The following is a 20208-nucleotide window of genomic DNA, read 5'->3' on the forward strand; positions in this document are numbered from 1 at the left end:
ATTTTTGGGAGGCAGAATGAACAAAACCCATCAAATCAGGAATTGCTTTTTTTTTTTTTTATGCCGTTCCGCGTGTAGTAAAATTGATAAGGCAGCTTTATTCTTTGGGTCATTATGATTACAGCGATACCACATTTATATAGTTTTTTTTTATGTTTTGCCGCTTTTACACAATAAAAACTATTTTATAGAAAAATAATTATTTCTGCATTGCTTTATTCTGAGAGCTATAGCTTTTTTATTTTTCGGTTGATGGAGCTGTATGACAGCTTGTTTTCTGTGAAACAAGATGACGTTTTCAGAGATACCATTTTTATTTACATTCATCTTTTTGATCGTGTTTTATTCCACTTTTTGTTTGGCGGTATGATGATAAAGCATAATTTTTTTGCTTACTTTTTTATTTTTTTTTATTTTTTTTACGGTGTTCACTGAAGGGGTTAACTAGTTTGACAGTTTTATGGGGAAGGTCGTTCTGGATGTGTGCGGCGATGCCAAATAAGTGTACTTTTTTTATTTATTTTTTTTTTCACATAAAATTACAAATTTTTCAGTACAATATATATACATATATTTATTTATTATTTTATGGGATCTGGGAGATCTATGTCCGGCCAATAGATCTTAAAAGTTCATTTATGTTAAGTATAATGTGGATCACTTTGGTATAAAACATCGAATCGCAGATATGAAGGTAACATTTCCTTGTAAGTGTTACACTATATTATGATTAGTGTGGGACCTCATGGGTGGTGCTTAACTGATACACTGAGTTATATTTAGTGTAGGGCATCATGGGTTGTGCTTTTTAACTGATATACCGTGTTATTCATCGGTTGGAACTTCAAGGGTACTGTTTAACTAATACACCTACTCCCAAAAACCCACCCAAATCATAACACAATGTATCAGATTTTCCTTGAGTAATCCGGTCAGTTCTCATGACTTGTTTGTTTAGTAAATACTTACTTTTCCCCAGAAAATACAAATTTTACTGCATCCTGTCTTACAAGTCTGTATTGTAATGCTCTCCAGAATTCCTTCTGGAAATGTACCGTATTTTTCGGACTATAAGATGCACTTTTTTCCTCCGAGATTTTGGAGGAAAGTGGGGGGTGCGTCTTATAGTCCGAATACTATATACATGGCTGTGCGTGGTGGTGGGTGTGGGGAGCGGCAGCGGGGGATCAGCGGGGCACAGGAGGCAGCAGCCGCCTGCTGCAGCCTATGATGTGCCCACTACTAAAGAAAATGAATATTCCCTGCTCCCCACGCCCATGGGCGTGGAGAGGAATGAATATTAATTTTTCTTAATAGCCGGCACACTGTACCGCAGCACGGCTCCTGCTGCTGTCCTGCGGTCTATGTGCCCGCTATTAAAGCTCATGAATATTTCCTACAACCCTCTCCCATGGGTTGTAGTGAATATCCATGGTCTTTAATAGCAGGCACACTGACCACAGAACGGCAGCAGGAGCCACGCTGAGGTACAGTGTGCTGGCTATTGAACAGACTGAATGGTCACTGCTCCCCACGCACACAGTCCCGGCGTGGGGAGCAGTGACTATTCCAGCACAGCGTCTCACACTGTGTGAGGGCGCATGGCAGGGACGCCATGCGCGCCCTGCCATGCGCGGCTCACACAGTGAGAGTGTCGGCAGCAGGGCGGGACGCAGCACTGGAGGAGAAAGGAGGTGAGTATGAGTGTTTATTTTTTTTTTTGTAGGCAGCATCATGGGGGCTCAGAGGGTGCATACCAGGATGGAGGCTCAGAGGGTGCCATGCATACCAGGATGGGGGCTCAAGGGGTGCCATGCATACCAGGATGGGGGCTCAAGGGGTGCCATACATACCAGGATTGGGTATCAAGGGGTGCCATACATACCAGGATGGGGTATCAAGGGGTGCCATACATACCAGGATGGGGGCTCAATGGGTGCCATGCATACCAGGATGGGGGCTCAAGGGGTGCCATGCATACCATGATGGGGGCTCAAGGGGTGCCATGCATACCAGGATGGGGAATCAAGGGGTGTCATGAACACCAAGATGGGTTATAAAGGGGTGCCATGCATACCAGGATGGGGGATAAAGGGGTGCCATGCATACCAGGATGGGGGATCAAGGGGTACCATGCATACCAGGATGGGGATTTGGGCCAGGTATACCAGGATGGGATGGGGGCCACTTATACCAAGAAGGAGGGGCCATACCAGGATGGAGAATATTAACAGAATTGGGGACATTGCCCCAATACCAGTGTCAGCAGCAAACCTCCTCCCCCATAACAGGGCATCATGACCACAGTTTTTGCTTACATTTTTCTTCCTATTTTCCTCCTTTAAAACTTAGGTGCGTCTTATGGTCAGGTGCGTCTTATAGTCCGAAAAATACGGTATATAAAAAAAATGTCACCATACCGCTGCAGAGCACATCATGGTGCTACGATAAAAGGAGACAGAGTCACTCTCTGCAGTGTCCATGTGGTCTAAAATATTTTTGTAAATGGATCTGTGAGAATTTTGCAGAAAATGAATCTGACCTGAATACTCTACTGTTGTTTCTCTGGCCCTGTATGAACCTAGTCTAATGGGAGTATTTTGGTGAGGAATAAGTACAGCCTCGCTCACATAGATTTTCATTGTTCTGCCACTTGTGCCCATGTTATGCTAAGAAGAAATGACAGTCAAGGAAAAAAAAGTTTTTGCGAAGATTGCACACATCATGCAAAGCACCATAACAATATATTGTGTATACTGCAACTCCTAATAATGGTACAAAGGTACCAGGATCATCAGGATGCTGAAGTCTCACACCATGCAGGACAGGCAGCTACAATAACATTTGGTGTAGTATTACCTCCATTCATGTGGATGTAATTTTTTATTTGAGGACTCCAGTTTCTGTGATTCTGGTCATCAACACTGAAGTCTGACTAGTCAGAAAGGTCTTCAAGTGAGATTTCCTTGGGAAGTGGTAGGGTGATGGCTCCTGAGATGGCACAAATCTTGCCACTGCATATAACATAGTTGAATTCCCTCATCTTTTTCCTAAGCTAAAATGCAGCTGTGTGGATGAGTTCTCATGTCAGGGACCACAGAGTCTAGTTTCATAACAGATCGAATTGTCATAGTTTTGAACAACATTTCAAATAGGGGTCTACAAGAGAACAGGACAGGAAGGCACCACCCATGAAGAAACCGTGACAAGAAGCCTCCACCCATGAAGAGAACAGGACAAGAAGGCTTCACTCATGAATAAAACAGGACAATAAGCCTCCACCCTTAAAGAGATCAGGACAGGAAGACTCCACTCATGAAGAGAACAGGATAGGATGGCTTTACCTTGGCTTTACCTATGAAGAAAACAGGGCAAGAAGATGTCACCCATGAAGAGAACAGTACAGAATAGTTCTGCCATAAAGAGAACAGTGCAGGAAGGAAAGCTTGCCCAAATGAAGGGAACAGGACAGGAACATTTTCCTATGAAGAAAACAGGGCAGGATGGTGCCACCCATGAAGAGTCTAGTACAGAAAGGCTACACCCATGAAGAGAACAGTACAGAAAAGCTCCACCCATAGCTTCCAGTTTGGACATAAGATATGAACTAAAGGACGGAAAAGTGGGTAGTGTAGAAAAAGATCTGAATTTTACCCCATTAGTAAATAGGAGGGTCCTTTTTTGGTGGAATTAGGCTTTAATTGCAGATGGGATAATCGATTAGCAGAATTCTGGTCTATCGGCTAAACCAGTAATCTGTGACCGGAGATCTGCGAATCCCTTTACCTTCCAGCATTGCTGCCTCCTCTTTTGATTAGCAAGACCAGCAATGACAGCCCTGCTAATCAAAAGAAGAGCCAGGAAAGCCATCAGATGAGGAACTTTGCTGGTCTCCCATCCATGGGTTACAGAATAGTGACCTGGCCGATGGACCAGAGTCCTGCAAATCGATTCTCCCATCTCTGCTTTAAACTGTTATTTCCAAAAAATGCTAGGACCCACAGCGATCTAGAGAACAATGTTCCGCTCTATTTATTATTAATGGGACTGCCGGAGAAAGTTAAACCTGGCACTCAGCAGTCCCATAGACAATGAATGGTACAGGGACTGAGCATGTGCATCTCAGCTCCATTCAGTTCAGAACGGCAGAGCTACATTCTTGGATTTCAGAGCCCCATTCTCTGGATTGTTGAGGTTCCCAGTGGTCAGACCCTTAGCAATAAGAAAGTTTTTCCCTATCCTTATTTGGGGGAATAACCCTTTTAAACATCCTGTACATTGAAGACAGAGGACCATATGGAAGGTGCCACCAAATAGTACCATACAGACGACTACCCAAAGTAAAGCTGGTGTTTGGTCAGTTCTAGTTGCCCATCTCCTTTTACTTGTCTTCTGTGGCTCGTCCATTCCATATTGATCCGAAGCAGAAACATATGCATCTGCTAAACAAACACCCAATCTTGACAATCTATTAGACCAGAAACATAGAGATTTATAACAGCAACGTCCACGAGGACCCAAATGCAAATAATCCCCTTTATGTAGCTGAGCCTAGCCCGTCCTCCACCATCCCAGAGCGTCAGGAGACCTCTCTTCCTCCGGTTTATAATTAAACAAGCCATGTATATTGAAACATGGACAGACAGCAGGGTTCTCTAAAGCTCTTCTAATTGTGCTACCTCCCCGTGCAGATAACGAAAAGGGCTTATTGCTCTTAAGAAGCAAACTGTGTACAAGCACTTAATGATTTATTTGTGTGTTGAGCATATTAAGCACTCAGGGAATGTGCACAATTTTACAAAATCTTGCAAACATAAAAAAAAAAATTAAAAAAAGCCTCTCGGAAGCCTTAAGTAACAAAACATTTAGCGCTGACGAATCAGGATTCCGTTCTCCAACCAAAAAGAAAAAAAAAGAAAAAAAAGAAAATAAATAACCCCCCAGTTTTCCCATAATGCACTGCATATCAACCTTCTCTGCCACTTTGCTTCTCATTTAAGAATACACTGGAAGGCATGGATCATCTTTCAACCATAATGTGCACGGTGAACCTTAAATAATACTAAAAATAAACACCGGAGAATGGCTAAATGTAGCTAGACCTACTCTAATTGGAAATTTAAAGGTAGCCTGAACCTTGGGAGAAATCAGATGTGACAGAAAGGGTTAAATAATCCGTTTTCATGGTGGCTTCTAGAGCAGACGTGAAGATTTTTATGCCCTTGAAAGATGTCAATTGAATGTCCTTCTTGCAATCAAATTATCTTGACCCTTCCAACCCAAGCCTTTTGTGGATGTGATGTATATACTGCCATGTAATGCAAAACCCTTAGGGCAATAATAACATACTATCACAGTACATAACCTAGTATATATTGTATAGGATTGGATTCTGTCAATTTCGTAGAACTGGAAACATTTGTCAATTCATTTAATAATTTAATATTTTTTTTCATTCATTTATTTTTCATTTTTTAATCATTTTACAGTCTGTCTATTGTAAAATGTGTTTGCAATGTAATAAAGATTATACAAAAAATGGGGGGCTGGGATATCTAAGCATCATTTTATCCTCAATCAATATGTAATATTTATAGATTGCTAGACGGTACTTTTTTAGGTTTTGGGGTTGTTTTCATTAAAATAAAAAGGCCTAGTGATTTATATACTGTATGTGCCTAGAAAAGCATGTAAGCAATCCGAAAGGATCCAGTCTTCCGATATTCTGGTATTTGGTTAATATTTTATTTTCCTTGCATTTATCTCAAGGGTTTTAAAAAGGGGTTTGGGACTTCAACTTTGCGTAAGCAAAATCAAGTTCCCAAAAGTCAAACTCAATAACTTTTCCTAATGATCATAATTTTTTGATACTTGGATCCCCCTTTAATTTTTATTGATCCAAAATCGATCAATAAACATCAATAAATGCAAGAAACCAACGATTATTAAGGCCCGAGCTACATGACAATTGCCATTACCAGTAGCATTATTGGTTAATTAACTTGGACAACATGGCAGCATTGAGTGACATACTGTATATTGTGAACCACTTTTCCAATCCCAGAGTAAGACATACTCCAGGAGCCAGGTAGACAATCCAGCAAGAAAATTGCTACCGGAACCTCACGTTGTTATTTATTCTTACTGCCAGGCAATCAAAAACATCAATCCAACTGTCTTCTAAAGGATACAAAATTTTGTCCATCCCTACCTTAGGCTAGGTACATATTTTCATTGAAGGCTTTACAAGGAGCTTCCTTTACAGATCCCATCAAAAAAGAAGTTGGACACCAAGATGGGTCCTCTCTTAGTCAAAGTGGTTAATTGGGCGCCATTGGTGTCCATCAATGTGACTGATCTTGCACTGCTGGTAAAGGAAACCTGTCTCTCGATTCATGTTGACCAAACTGTGGGCAGCATGAATCCGAGCCTGTCTGATTGCAGCCGGGTATATTTTTACCTGATACGCAGGGAAAATATAGTTTAAAGAGCCATACAGAGAGACATGATTAATCTGGTGCTGCTCCCGATTAGCTTTCCCCATGTAGCTCCACGTGATCGACAGGTCTTTCCCAAGTGTGTACTACATAGAGAGATCCATGTCAATCACCTGGAGCGGTGTGGGATAAAAAAGCCGGGGATGGTGCTGGACTAGTCTTGTCTCTGTCTATAATCCCTGGTCGGAAAATTAAGGTTTCTCTGAAACACCGGAGCATTTTGGTGAAAAATATACCTGGCTGCAATTGTGCAACCAGGCTCTAATTCATGCTGCCCATGATTTGGGTAGAATAAATCAAGTAACAGGTTCCCTTTAATTTATTTTTTTTCCTTCTCAATGTGTTTCCATTTATAAGTATGTATATAGGTGAAACTACAATTTTTTGGTAGACAAGAGTAAGGTGAACCATGGTGAAATGTTTTTGTAAATGTTGAAGATGGTTTTATGATGTTGTATAATTAGAATTATCCATGATATTCTAAGCCATACATGTCCTTATATCTACATACATTTATTACCCACAGTAACATTCTTAAGGCCCTATACACATTAAACTAATGTAGGTTGAACCTGCCGATATTGGAGGGCTCAGTTGACAGTCTAATGTATATGGTGGTTTCTCAACTCCAAGATCCAGCTTGTTCGATTTTGGACTGCTGATCATTTAGTTTTCAGCAAGATAAGCCGTCCCCAGAGGAGTCTGGCTATGGCTCTCTTGTAGAGAACACAGGAGCACACGGAAGAGTAGAGGAATCGGGAGAGATGACTACCGGCCAAACGATCTGAAAAACTAGTTTTGGACCAACAACTACCTTTTGGGTATAGGACTCATTAGACAGGCTTTCCATGACCCCAACGAGGAGCCACTTCAAAGTCCAAATTACAGCCACAATATTAGGACCTCCTGTGGTTCTACAGAACTGAGCTTTGATCAGGATAACGTTCTTTGGTCACCTAAGTTTTGTTTACTAAACCGTGAAGATCCCAGATATTTCAGCTGAAGTACGACGCCCTCAAACCAGCCCTCGGCTTTACTTAGATGGCCATGTTATGGTCACAAATCCTGGCCAGACCACAGAAATAATGACCCAAACTCACTGCATTATACAGATCTATGATGCTGTTAGTTCGGATCATTTGACTTGCCGTAGGCCCCCGGGCCGCAGCCCCCTGAAGCTGACCTCATGCTGCCGTTTACAGCTTGCAACGTTCATAGTGAATTAGCAGTTTCCTGAACCGAATACTGAAAAGAAACGATCAGAATTGACAAAATAGATTGTGGTAAAGATAAATGACAGAGATGGCACCGCAAATCGATACTGTTGTAGTCTGGCCATGCGAAATGCAGCCAACATAGAAGGAGACTCCAGGGGATCATTATGGCAGAAAGTTACAGGAAGAAATATATTTGTTGGTCTAAACAGTGATGAATGAATGACTAAATGAGCAGCCGGCTTAGTCTTCAGATTAGGAAGAAAAGCAACAGGGAGGTTTCTTAAAAGTAGCACACGGCATTAACCCCTGAGGTGTTGATAAATCAGGATATCTCGTTACCATGACAGCTCCATAATAAACCGACTGTAAAAGCATTTGCCTTGGAAATTTTAACCCTGCAAGTTTGGAGTACAAGTAAAGGTCAGCTAGAAATGGCTTCTCGATAACTGGGATAACAAGCCTATCTTCTGCCATGTACCATCTACACTCCACAGAAAGTAAATTGATCAAAATGTCACGGTATGTTGTGTGGACATTAGAAATAATAAAGAACTCATTTACTGACAATGAAAAAGAAATCTTTAACATATGCACAGTAAAAAACAATTATAAAAAGCCTGCCTTTTGGAGCAGCAGACTGGTACTGTGCACCCCACAGCAAGCCCTAAACACTACCCTAAATAAGAGAACAACCCAACCAGGCCAGAATTCATATTTATCTAGGGATATATAAAGGATTATATTGTGTAAAAGATTAGATTTAAGTTGTAATTTCCCCAAATAGAAGATTTATTTGTAAGTGTGAAAATCATTTGAACATACTGTGATTACAAGCCACTTATCCATGTTTGACCCAACCTATGTGACAATCAACCTAGGTGGTCATTTCTATAGAAACAACCATGTAACTTCCTAGTAACCTCATGGTGGACATAGGACAGACAGTAATGTCAATATTTAATGGCGTCTGATTATTTCATCTTCAAATTCTAGACAAAATATGCAGTCATGGATACTTACTTTGAGCAATTTACAGCGGATTTGAGCAGAAACCATATGGCTGTTTCGGAGGTTGCCCACTCTGAACATCAGGGTGAGTTTTCCATCTCTCATGGAAATGACCGCATGTTCACTGAACATTAAAGTTTCGGCTCTCTTTTTGGGTTGAGACATCTTTATGAACATGCATCCTATCAAAAAGGCATCGACGATGGATCCTAAGATAGACTGGAAAAGAAAGAGGATAATTCCTTCCGGGCACTTGTCAGTAATGTACCTGAATCCGTATCCAATGGTGGCCTCGGTCTCGATGAAGAAGAGAAAGGCCGATGGAAAGTTGTAGACATTAGCCACACATGGCGTATAGTTCTCGTCATGTGCTCTATTGAGATCTCCTCTCATGTAGGCGATGACCCACCACATGGATGCCATAAAAAGCCACGCTACTGTATAAGTCAGAATAAAAATAAACAGATTCCAACGCCATTTAAGGTCCACCAGGGTGGTAAAGAGGTCAGAGAGGTATCTGCTGGTCTCACTCCCCAAGTTGCCATGCTGGACGTTACATCGGCCGTTCTTTTCTACAAACCTCTGTCTTTTCTTTTTGGGAGCAGCTTGATTAAATCCAGAACCACTCGACGAAGTGGTCACTACCTGATAATCGTCCCCAAATTTCTTTCGGAGTACAGACATAATACGAAAAAAGTAACAACAGCCAGATTCAATGGATGTGCAAAAATCGGTGTCACTTTCTTCTTTAGTTCCTTTTCCGGTTTCCTTTTTTTTTTATTTTTTATTTTTTTTCCTTAATAGCTTTGATTTCTATTGCTGGGAAAGTATTGGTCCCTACGCTCGGTTACAAGCCACATCATCCATGAACATCCTTTGAGATTTCCTACGGAGCAAGATACAAAACTGATTTACTGTATCAATTTCTTCCTTCCTAAAGACAATACGAATGATCTCATTATCTCATCCCCAGATCCCGCGATCCCTTTTGGCTTTGGTTCTGCAGCAAAGCATCTCCTGCAGGGGTTGACGTTGCCTACAAGTTGGCATGCAGAAGAAGGAAGAAAAATAATAAAAACCAAAAAAAATAAAAATAATAATAATAATCAAAAAATAAAAATGATGAAACGATGGGATTGTTTCTTCTCGCCGACCAGGTGCAAGGAAGGAAGCTTCGCCTTGAAAGTAACACTGAAGAAAATGCACAGGAGTTCAAGCAGAGGTCCAGCCTAGCATATCTCAGAGGCAATGTCCCCCCTCCCCCCAAACTGAAGATCAGCAGAGCAGAACTGTTCTTGCTTGCAATAATCTGAGGATGGAGCACTGAGGTTCTTGCAGCTACCTACTATCTTAGCTCCCTGGGACGATAGCACTAATGATGGTCAGGGTCTGCCTTTGGCTTCATGTCCTTTTGTAAGATCCTGGTGAAGATGCTTATGGCATGCATGGAACTGAGATCAGGTTGAATTGGCTCCTGTTCTTTTTCTCTTTGGGGGGGGTGATAGGATCATCATGATTGTGGTGAGTGTGTGTTAGGGAGAATGGAGCTAGTGTTGGTGTATGTGAGTGTATGTGTGTGTGTGATCAGCTGCAGGGATCTGTGGCTCCTCCTGTTCTTCTCTCCTTTCCACTCCCCATATATATACACTGAGCTTCCAGACTGCAGTGCCCAGCACACAATAGGGATGTCTACATGCAATGCCTGATGAGCGCTGCTGGCTATGTATACATGCATGATGCCAGCTGTAATCACATGCACTGGAGCATGATACAAGCATGTATACACAGTATATAGACAGTTCTTGTTGCAAATGGAAGTTTGATAATTCTCCCCCCATATTATGTGTTGTTACTCTTCTGGAGCTGCCATTCGGGGAGCATGGAGTAGGAGTGCAGTGGGAGTGCTGGGAAAATGAAGAGATTTTTTTTTTTTTAACTGTGCAAGTGCCAGTCTGGAGGAAGCTGTCACAGCTGTCACCCTCAAGACACAAGGATGAGTAGTGAGAGTTGCATATGCCTGTGTGTGTTTGCGAGAGAACGACTGTAAATGGCTAACAAATATTTCATCTCGTTGCAAATTCTTCCGGGACATTTCTTACTTATGTATGGATAATGTAAGAATATCATAAGTCACAACTCTGAAGGGTAGAGGGATAACTTTTGCTGCACATCGCAGCAATTTTTTTGACAGATAATTTACACCACAAACACCACCCAGTCCTTTCTGTGCAATCATATAAAAATACTGCCCCTAATGAAGCCCCTTAGTGTTCTCATAGATGCTCCTCTACATACATTGATGTAATGTGCCCCACACAAAATGATGCCCCATGCACATTATGATGCTCCCTCAGTGTCCCCCAATACAATGATGCCATCATTGTCTCCCACACAGTATGATGCCCCCCACTGCCCCCCCACATTAAGTCTTTTACAGCCCCCACAGACAATGATGCTCCTACATTGCCTCTACACACATTATGATACCCCGGGGGACCGAACACAGTATATTGCCCACACTGTACTCCCAATACAATATGATTTCTCTTCTACCCCATACACATTATGATGCCAAAACAGTAAGCTGCCCCCACAATACAGCTACACAATGATGTGCCCCTAGTGCACTACACCAGGGGTGGGCAATTAATTTTCCCAAGGGACCACATGAGAATCTGTGACTGTTGTAGAGGGCTGAACCAACTGGACAAACTTAATTTTGGACACCAATATTGTTTTATATTCTAGTGTATCCATACAAAGCCGCTTTTCACAGTATGATGTCCCCACACGGCCCCTTATCTCAGTATGATATCCCCGCACAGCTCCTTTTCACAGTATGATATCCCCGCACGGCTCCTTTGCACAGTATGATGTCCCCGCACGGCCCCTTTGCACAGTATGATGTCCCCTCACGGCCCCTTTGCACAGTATGATGTCCCCGCATGGCTCCTTTGCGCAGTATGATGTCCCTGCACGGCTCCTTTGCGAAGTATGATGTCCCCGCACGGCCTCTTTGCGCAGTATGATGTCCCCGCATGGCTCCTTTGCGCAGTATGATGTCCCCGCACGGCTCCTTTGCAAAGTATGATGTCCCCGCACGGCTCCTTTGTGCAGCATGATGTCCCCGCACGGCTCCTTTGCGCAGTATGATGTCCCCGCACGGCTCCTTTACGCAGTATGATGTCCCCACACAGCCCCTTTGAAAAGTATGATGTCCTTACACATCCCCTTTGCACAGTAAGATGTCCCCACACAGCCCCTTTGCACAGTATGATGTCCCCACACAGCCCCTTTGCACAGCATGATGTCCCCACACAGCCCCTTTGCACAGTAGGATGTCCCCACACAGCCTCTTTGCACAGTAGGATGTCCCCACACAGCCCCTTTGCACAGTAGGATGTCCCCACACAGCCCCTTTGCACAGTAGGATGTCCCCACACAGCCCCTTTGCACAGTAGAATGTCCCCACACAGCCCCTTTGCACAGTAGGATGTCCCCACACAGCCCCTTTGCACAGTAGGATGTCCCCACACAGCCCCTTTGCACAGTAGGATGTCCCCACACAGCCCCTTTGCACAGTAGAATGTCCCCACACAGCCCCTTTGCACAGTAGGATGTCCCCACACAACTCCTTTCGCACAGTATGATGTACCAACAAAACCCCCTTGGACAGTATGATGTCCCTTACATAGTATTATGTACTCAAAGTTTCCCACAATGTCCAGCCAATTAAACAAAATAAAGCTACTCATCTGATCACGTTTCCCGGTCACTCCAGTCCGCGGTACATACTGAGGCACAGCTGCCGTGATGTAGTGACGTCAATGTGCCTGCTGCGCTCTGAGACACAGGCTCCCTGTTCCATAATAGTTTTCACTGGTATCTGCTTCCTGAGGATGCAGATACAGGTGAAAGTCAGTTGCCAGGAAGGGAGCTGGACTCCATTGTATCCTGCCCTTTGGCTCTATCGGTCCAAAGAGCTGCTTGTGGCCAGACTTTGCCCAAATTTGCCCTACACTCATAATTACTTCTCCCCACACAGTATGTTGCCCCCGCAGTACCCCTCACTAACTGATTCCCTGATTACCATCCTGATTACACATTATGATGCCCCACCCAGTCCTCCCTTATTAACTAATTGCCATAAGGCTATGTGCCCACGATGCAGAAATGCTGCATATTTTTTCTGCTTCTCCCTGGCAGGAAAAACGCATAAGGTTTTTACATGCGGTTTTCCCGCCAGGTAGAAGCGTTTGTCAAGCGTTTTTGCATGCATTTCCGAATGCGGGTTATCTAGCGCTTTTCCAAGCGATTTTAGCATCACTTGGAAAGTGCTTGACAACTTGGTCACACTATATAAATCCATGCAACCGGCATGGATTTATATAGTGTGACCAAGTAATAGTTAAAAAAAAAAGAATAAGAATGGTAAAAAATAAAAAATAAAGATTATACTTAGCTTCCGATGTCCCCCATCCTCCTCAGCGATCCGTCCGGTCTCTCGTACGGCTTGCGGTGGTGTGAGGACCTGCCATGATGTCATTGAGTCATGTGACAGGTCACGCGACCGCTGACGTCAGCGGTCGCGTGACCTGTCACATGACTCAATGACGTCATCGCAGGTCCTTCACACCACCGCAAGCCGTACAAGAGACTGGACGGATCGCTGAGGAGGATGGGGGACATCGGAAGGTGAGTATAATCTTTATTTTTTTATTTTAAATTCTTTATTTTACAGGTACTATGATACCTGGGTCTGGAGGAGAGTCTCCTCTTCTCCAGACTTGGGTACCATCCGCACATTGAACTGCATAACATCCACATGTATACGTACGGATGTTATGCGGTTCAATGCAAGTCAATGGCGGCGATTACGCTCCGTGTCCGCAAAATTAATGGACATGCTGCGTATTTTTCCGCAATGATAATCCGCAGTGGAAATTTTCGCAGCATGTGCACAGCACATGCAGATTATCATTGGGGACCATGGGGCACGTATTACCAAGAGTTTTTTAAGCGTTTTCGCTGCGGAAATTCGGAGGCAAAAATGCTTGAAAAACGCATAGTGGCACTCAGCCTAAGGCAAATGATCCCTAACTCAAGATTCTCTATTAATATATAACTTTTATTTACCAATAACAATAAAAGAAAAATTGTGCAACTTTAAAATTACAATGAATGTGTGGTCTTTATATGGTCTTGATGTAAAGTGTTCTAATTTTTTGATTTGTCACCAGTGAGTGAAACTATATTATCTTTCCCAAGGTATCACCTATATTCATTGATAATGAACACGTCCACTAGAGGACGTCTCCTACTAGTTCGACTTTGTCTCACTGCCAATATTTCCCATATAATGAGGGACTAAACAATTAATAAACTCTCAATGCTAACAGTGTAGTCACGTTTAACCATTCACATATATATCACCATGTATAGTCCAGTCCCATATAACGTATGGATTAGCTGTCTACACTGGTAATTACACTTGTTACCTTTAGCTATACAGCTTATTGTTCTAGTATCGCTCTGCTTGATGTGGCCGCAGACCACAACTCATTGCTTATTTCTTTGACCAAACACATCTATTGCTTTCTTAAAAGACATAACCAGCTGCCTCCCCAACATGTTTCGCCATAACTGGCGTCTTCAGGGGAATTGAGACTGCAATGGCAATGGACGGAGCTACTCCAGCTTATCTAAGGTAGGTTGTAATGTCATAAAGGATAACCAACAAGCAGTATTGGCTCAAAGGCCAATCACACCTTACTTCTGATGAAAAGATGAAACTGTTTGATAGGACCCACAATGTGTCAATCATTATCCCCAACCTATAGAATCATGTTACACAGGGACTGACTTAACTTTCCAGTCTGAGGGCCCCTTAGACAGAATCCATGAATATCCATCCAACAGGATCAATTGGCACCACCCATTCCTCTCAACACAGTATGTTTTTCCCACAGTCTCACCATACAGTACCCTTACACACATTATGATGTCCACAGTCCACCCCACACAGTATGTTACTCCTACAGTCTTTCCAGTACAATCAGGCCTCCATAGTAGCAAACCTCACAGTATGAGTCCCCTACAATGCCCACACATATTATAATGCTCCAACAGTGCTCCCCCACAGTAGGATGCCCCCAAAGTTCCCCCCAAACATAGTATGATGCCTCTGTCATGCCATCCATACAGTGTGATGCTCCTGGAGTGCCCTCCATACATTATGATGCCCCCACAGTGCCCCCCCCCCACAGTATGATGCTCCTACAGTTCCCCACAAACAATGATGCCTCCATATTGCCCCTACACAGTATGATGTCCCCACAGTCACCCTAAATAATGATGACCTCAAGTACAGGAACAGACACAGCAAAGAGTGTAGATATTCTCCTCTCATTTTCGGAATGGATGGAGTGGAGGGGTAGCAAACTGAGGCAAACATGGGAATGGACTGTGGGGGTACCACACTGTGGGGGTTCACTGGGGACATCATAATGAGTATGTTGGCACTATGGGTGCATCTTACTTTAAGGGAAGACTGTGGAGCATCATATGTGTATGGGAGAACTAGAGGCATCATACTGTGTAGTGGAGCACTTAGGGTATAATAGTGAACATGGCGCATCATATGAGCATGTGAGCAGCATACTGTCTGCCTAAGGGGGCAATGTTGGAGCATTAATTTATGTGGGGCATCTATAGGGTGTCATACTGCATGGAGGTCATGGAAGGCTATATAGTAATACTAAGGGTATTAATTGGGGGGGCACTATTTTTGTTTGGGTGTGGCTTAACTGCCCAAAAATATTGGCGGAAGGTGTTCCTCTTTCTTATTCTTTAAAGTTGGGTGGTAGGGATAACTTGCTAAAATTTGAACAACCCTTTGGACAGGACCTGTCTTTAGTAACTTCTTTTATTCCCTATGAGATGACAATTCTTAAGTATCCTTTCTTTTAACTCTGCATTGTGCTATTCCTCTGTAAGTCTTCCAAAATAGAAAAAATTCTCCTTTTCTGACAAAGGGGTGTGTCTAACACTGTCACCACTGATTGGACAGGGTCAGCGTGCAGGCACACGCCCCTATCTGGTAACACCCAGTTTTTAATTAATTCATCATTTTCTAGGAGGAATAACAGAGGAACGGTGGAAGGCAGTTGTATGAGAAAAGATGTTCCAGAACTGATATTTCATGAGGAATACAATTATTTACTAAAACAGACATGTCAGGAAAGGTGACGATCCTCATTAATATTACATTACCTGTCTCCAAGCTTTTCCATAAAAAGATAAGGCAAACTGATCACATTCTACATCTCTTGTGATTCTAGGAGGAAGCAATGGCAACTAAACTGGGTGTAAATATTGGTTATTTTGGTTGTATTGTTTCATGCGTTTGCCTTCATGCCTAATTCTAAAAGAAATAGTTGTAGGAAATGGGGATGATACAGGAACCAGACTTCACTATTGGATCCGTAATTTATGTGATGCCTTGCTAATCAGAGAGCCTGGGGGATAGTCGATCTGGAAGTGCAGGTGATACATAGGCTGAGAGCTGGTGAGCTTGTATCCGTATGATCACCTCACTATAACACCTGTTCTGTAGAGCAGAGCTACGTCAATCCATCATTCACCCCCCTATATAGCATAGCCAAGGATTGGATCGGAAATGTCCATATTTACTGAGGATATTGGTAGAGATGAGAAAATCGAGTCGGAATGAAATTAATTTGTTTTGAATTTCACAAAAAAAAATAATAATTTTTTCCAATATCTGAATTTTTCATGATTTGACTCACTATTTTTCTGGATTCTTTTGAAGGCCAGAAATAGGTTAAAAATTAATAAAAGATAAGACTCACCTGCCCTATGCCCGGTAGTCACCTTTCCTGCCTCCACAGCTCTCCCGGTTTTTAGTTCGGATACTTTTGTCTATGATTCTTCCAGCCTCCGTTCTTCAGGTGTTTCATCGTGGATGTGAGGAGCTGCCCACTTACTAATGACTATGATACTTTTCCAGCAACGGACCACCATTTTCGTCAATATTATTATTGTGTATTATTAGTGATTTACTTGTTATGTTTTATATAGTTCTGCTTACTTGTCAGTATGGAAGATTCACTTGTAAAATGTCCAGTATTCCACTAATCTCATCTTTATCTCAGGAGTCCATTGTTTCAACAGCCAATGGTCTCATTAGGTGAGTGTGGATTGAGACACAGTGGAGCTGTCACCACAGGGGGTCTTACAGGCAGTCTCAGATGAAGGCTTCTAGAAAATTCTTCATTGCTTTTTGGCTTACAGTGAATGATTGAGGGGGAGGGTGTCATCACTTCTGACCTGGGAGGGGACTGATCCCAGGGAAAGAAAGGAGAGTCATGTTTTAGTGAGAGTGGTGTGGAAGGATTGAACGAAGAGGATGGAGACCGTGGACTTGGAAGGATGAATGGATGAACATGTTACCATTATGGATTATGTCATTTGGATTTACACTTTCTTAAAAGGACTGTTGCTACTGGATATCTGTGCTTTCATCGTTTTATCTGCCGTCTAGAGGATCATGGACTGTGGCTACAGACTATACTGGCTGGAGATACGAAATCTGTGGGCCAACCAAAAGTTGGGAGACAGTGAGTATGGCCTTATACAAAGCCAGTGGAACTACTGAACCCCGATTGAGAATTTGAGGACTGAGAGAACTGTTTTTTGGCCATTTACCTGGAATTGCTGTATTACCATGGCTGTGATCAATAAAATATTGTTGCATCGTTAATCTGCCTAGGTGATTACTTACAACCCACAACCTCGGATCTTTACAGTGGTCTAGACCGCACGTGGTCTTGTGCTGCAGGACGTACAACAGTAATGCGCTCTGTGGTCTGCATGAGACCCATGCAGTGACAGAAGACCCCAAAACTAGAGGCTGGAACATCTGGAGGCCGGAAGTTCCTATACAAAAACCGGATGACCGGACAGGGGGCTGCATAGGCTGGACGCGTGAGGGATTTGGTCCAGGACATCTGAGTATGAACTTTTATTATATATTTTACCCCTTTCTTACTCTAAAAGAATCAAGCAAAATAGCGACTTTTGAGCTCATCTTGCTGGATTCGTGCCTTTCAAATGACAAAAAATGTGGATCCTGGGAATTTTACTAAAATTCATGATTAATTGGATTTATAACGAATCTATTCGCTCACCTCGACCTCAGATCATATTAAACATCTTATTGGGGCATTTTCTATTTGGTCTGAATCAATTCTGTCCAAATCAAAATTTTCAGCTGATTTCATCCTTTTTTGATCTTAGGGCCGATTCATCAAAGTGTTTATGCCAGGAACATAACACACTTTTAAGAGTGACAACATGAAGCTACAGCAAAATTCAGCAAATTCAGGCGTGGTCATGACAGATTTGGCCAATTACATGAAATTCATTAAAACTAATGGTGTTTCTTACAACAAAAATGATACTCCAGTTACTTACTAGAGTAGGATTTCTGGTGAGGCACATGGAGGAGCATGTCACAGCAAAAATGCTCCAAATTCATTGAATGGCATGCGCTTCTTAATAAATTTAATGCAACCTACTCCAGCGAGCCCTTCATTAACATTATATGTTTGGTTGTCCTGAGGAAGGAGTCGGTGGACTCTGAAACACGTAGACAATAAACCTGAATTTTTATTCCACTACTAGTTTGTTGTGACTCCAGAGAGCATGGAAAAACTTCCATCCTGGCATCTAATTCTTCATTAACATTGGCATGCACAATGTTGGTCTTTATGAATCATCCTTGCTTTTGTCTCAAGTGCGTTTCACAAAAACTATTTGTTGTGCTAAATAAATTTGCATCACTCTCAATTTTGCAAGGATTGCCAGACATTGCATGTCATGTATAACTGTGGAGCTCCCGCCTTGTAGCTCATCCCATTCATTTGCATTTAGCATTCTTCTGGTTTTGCTTTGCTCCTATGCCATAGCATCTACTGACTGTTCAGTGTCTGTACAATGGAGCCATTTTATTCCCTTAGACCAAATTTACAGATTACAGTCACATCACTTATTTTGACAGGTTTTGGCAAAAGTGCAATAATTTCATTAAAAAAACACAACATTTTAATATACCAAGGTGTAAGATTTCATCCAGTATGTGATATATCTCATAATTCAGTTTTGTAATTATTCCGGTATTTATTTTGGGAGCAAATCCAACATAATTGTAAAGGGTTAAAAGTGTGGCCCCAAGACTACGACATTAGATATCAGCTTGGGGGAGATCTGACACCAAAATACTGAAGCTCTACTCTTATTAAATAGTAGTTGTGCTGCAATACATAAGAATAACCATTACACAAAGCATGGAACCATGTTGTACCCACTCTGTACACTGTGTGCATCTAGTGGCCGTGTGGCCCGATATTGGCTGATCGATGATGGTACGGTGTCGGATCCTGACCATTCTGATATTGTTGACTTATTCTAAGAACAAGACATTTGCAGATCTCGTTGACTTTCGATTGCATAGCAAGTCAACAGATGACACAATCTTCCCATACATGCAATCAACACCAGCGGTGGTTACATGCAGAACTAAACTAAGGGTAAAGGAGAACCTCAATCTTCTTCCAATCATTGAACTCTAATTTTGTTTAACCAATATCTCTTTTTCCATGACTCTGATATCATAGATTTGATGTTCAGACAAAAAGCCACAACTATCCCCTTTTTACTTCTCACCATTCCCATCCTCAACCACTCACCACCCAACCCAATAAAAAGGCTGACCACTTGGATTGGATAAATTTGGCCACCACGCCACTTATTAACAATAATAACAGTTTTGGAATATATAAATGTAACATTCCTATTAGTCACCTCCATGGGCAGGGTGTCCAGTAGTTCTCACCTCAATATGGCACATTGTCTCCACCCGAATCTTACTGGGAGCTCTATGGGGATGCTGGAGGGTCTTCTTCTGCCAGGCGTCGATTCGGGGTCCATGCTCCGTATACACTCACAAGAGATGAGATTAAAACAACCCAACAAGTTTATTATATAGGGGTTAAAAGGTGTAACAGGGCAGCAGCGTAGCTCAGTGGTTAGCACTGCAGCCTTGCAGTGTTGGGGTCCTGGGTTCAAATCCTACCAAGGACAACATCTGCAAGGAGTTATATGTTCTCCCCGTGTTTGTGTGGGTTTCCTCCAAGTTCTCCAGTTTCCTCCCACACTCCAAAGACATACTGATAGGGAATGTAGATTGTGAGCCCCAATGGGGACAGTGCCCATAATGTCTGTAAAGCGCTGAGGGATTAATGGCGCTATATAAGTGAGTAAAATAAATAAATAAAAGGAGAGGGGCATAACAAGGAACAGTGAACAAATGATATCACACAAACAAAGCATATATGTGACAATCTTAATGGTAAAGGATGTGCTTTGCAGCCAGCCTAGGTGTTGTGATAGCACAGGACAATCCT

The 20208-nt window shown here is 42.5% G+C and overlaps 1 protein-coding gene across 1 annotated transcript in view; it reads right to left on the bottom strand.

Annotated features, from left to right (window-relative positions):
• KCNJ3 (potassium inwardly rectifying channel subfamily J member 3) overlaps positions 1-10588 on the bottom strand; it is a 376057-nt gene extending 365469 nt beyond the window's left edge. Inside the window, exon 1 of the mRNA XM_073647159.1 lies at positions 8735-10588. Within this exon, the coding sequence (XP_073503260.1) occupies positions 8735-9406 (672 nt within the window). The 5' untranslated portion in view covers positions 9407-10588. The remainder of the gene's footprint in view (positions 1-8734) is intronic.
• Between the last annotated feature and the right edge of the window lie 9620 nt (positions 10589-20208).

Source organism: Phyllobates terribilis, unplaced genomic scaffold (genome assembly GCF_046119375.1).
Source record: "Phyllobates terribilis strain yellow unplaced genomic scaffold, ASM4611937v1 Scaffold_9__5_contigs__length_417890890, whole genome shotgun sequence".
NCBI classification, from domain to species: domain Eukaryota; kingdom Metazoa; phylum Chordata; class Amphibia; order Anura; family Dendrobatidae; genus Phyllobates; species Phyllobates terribilis.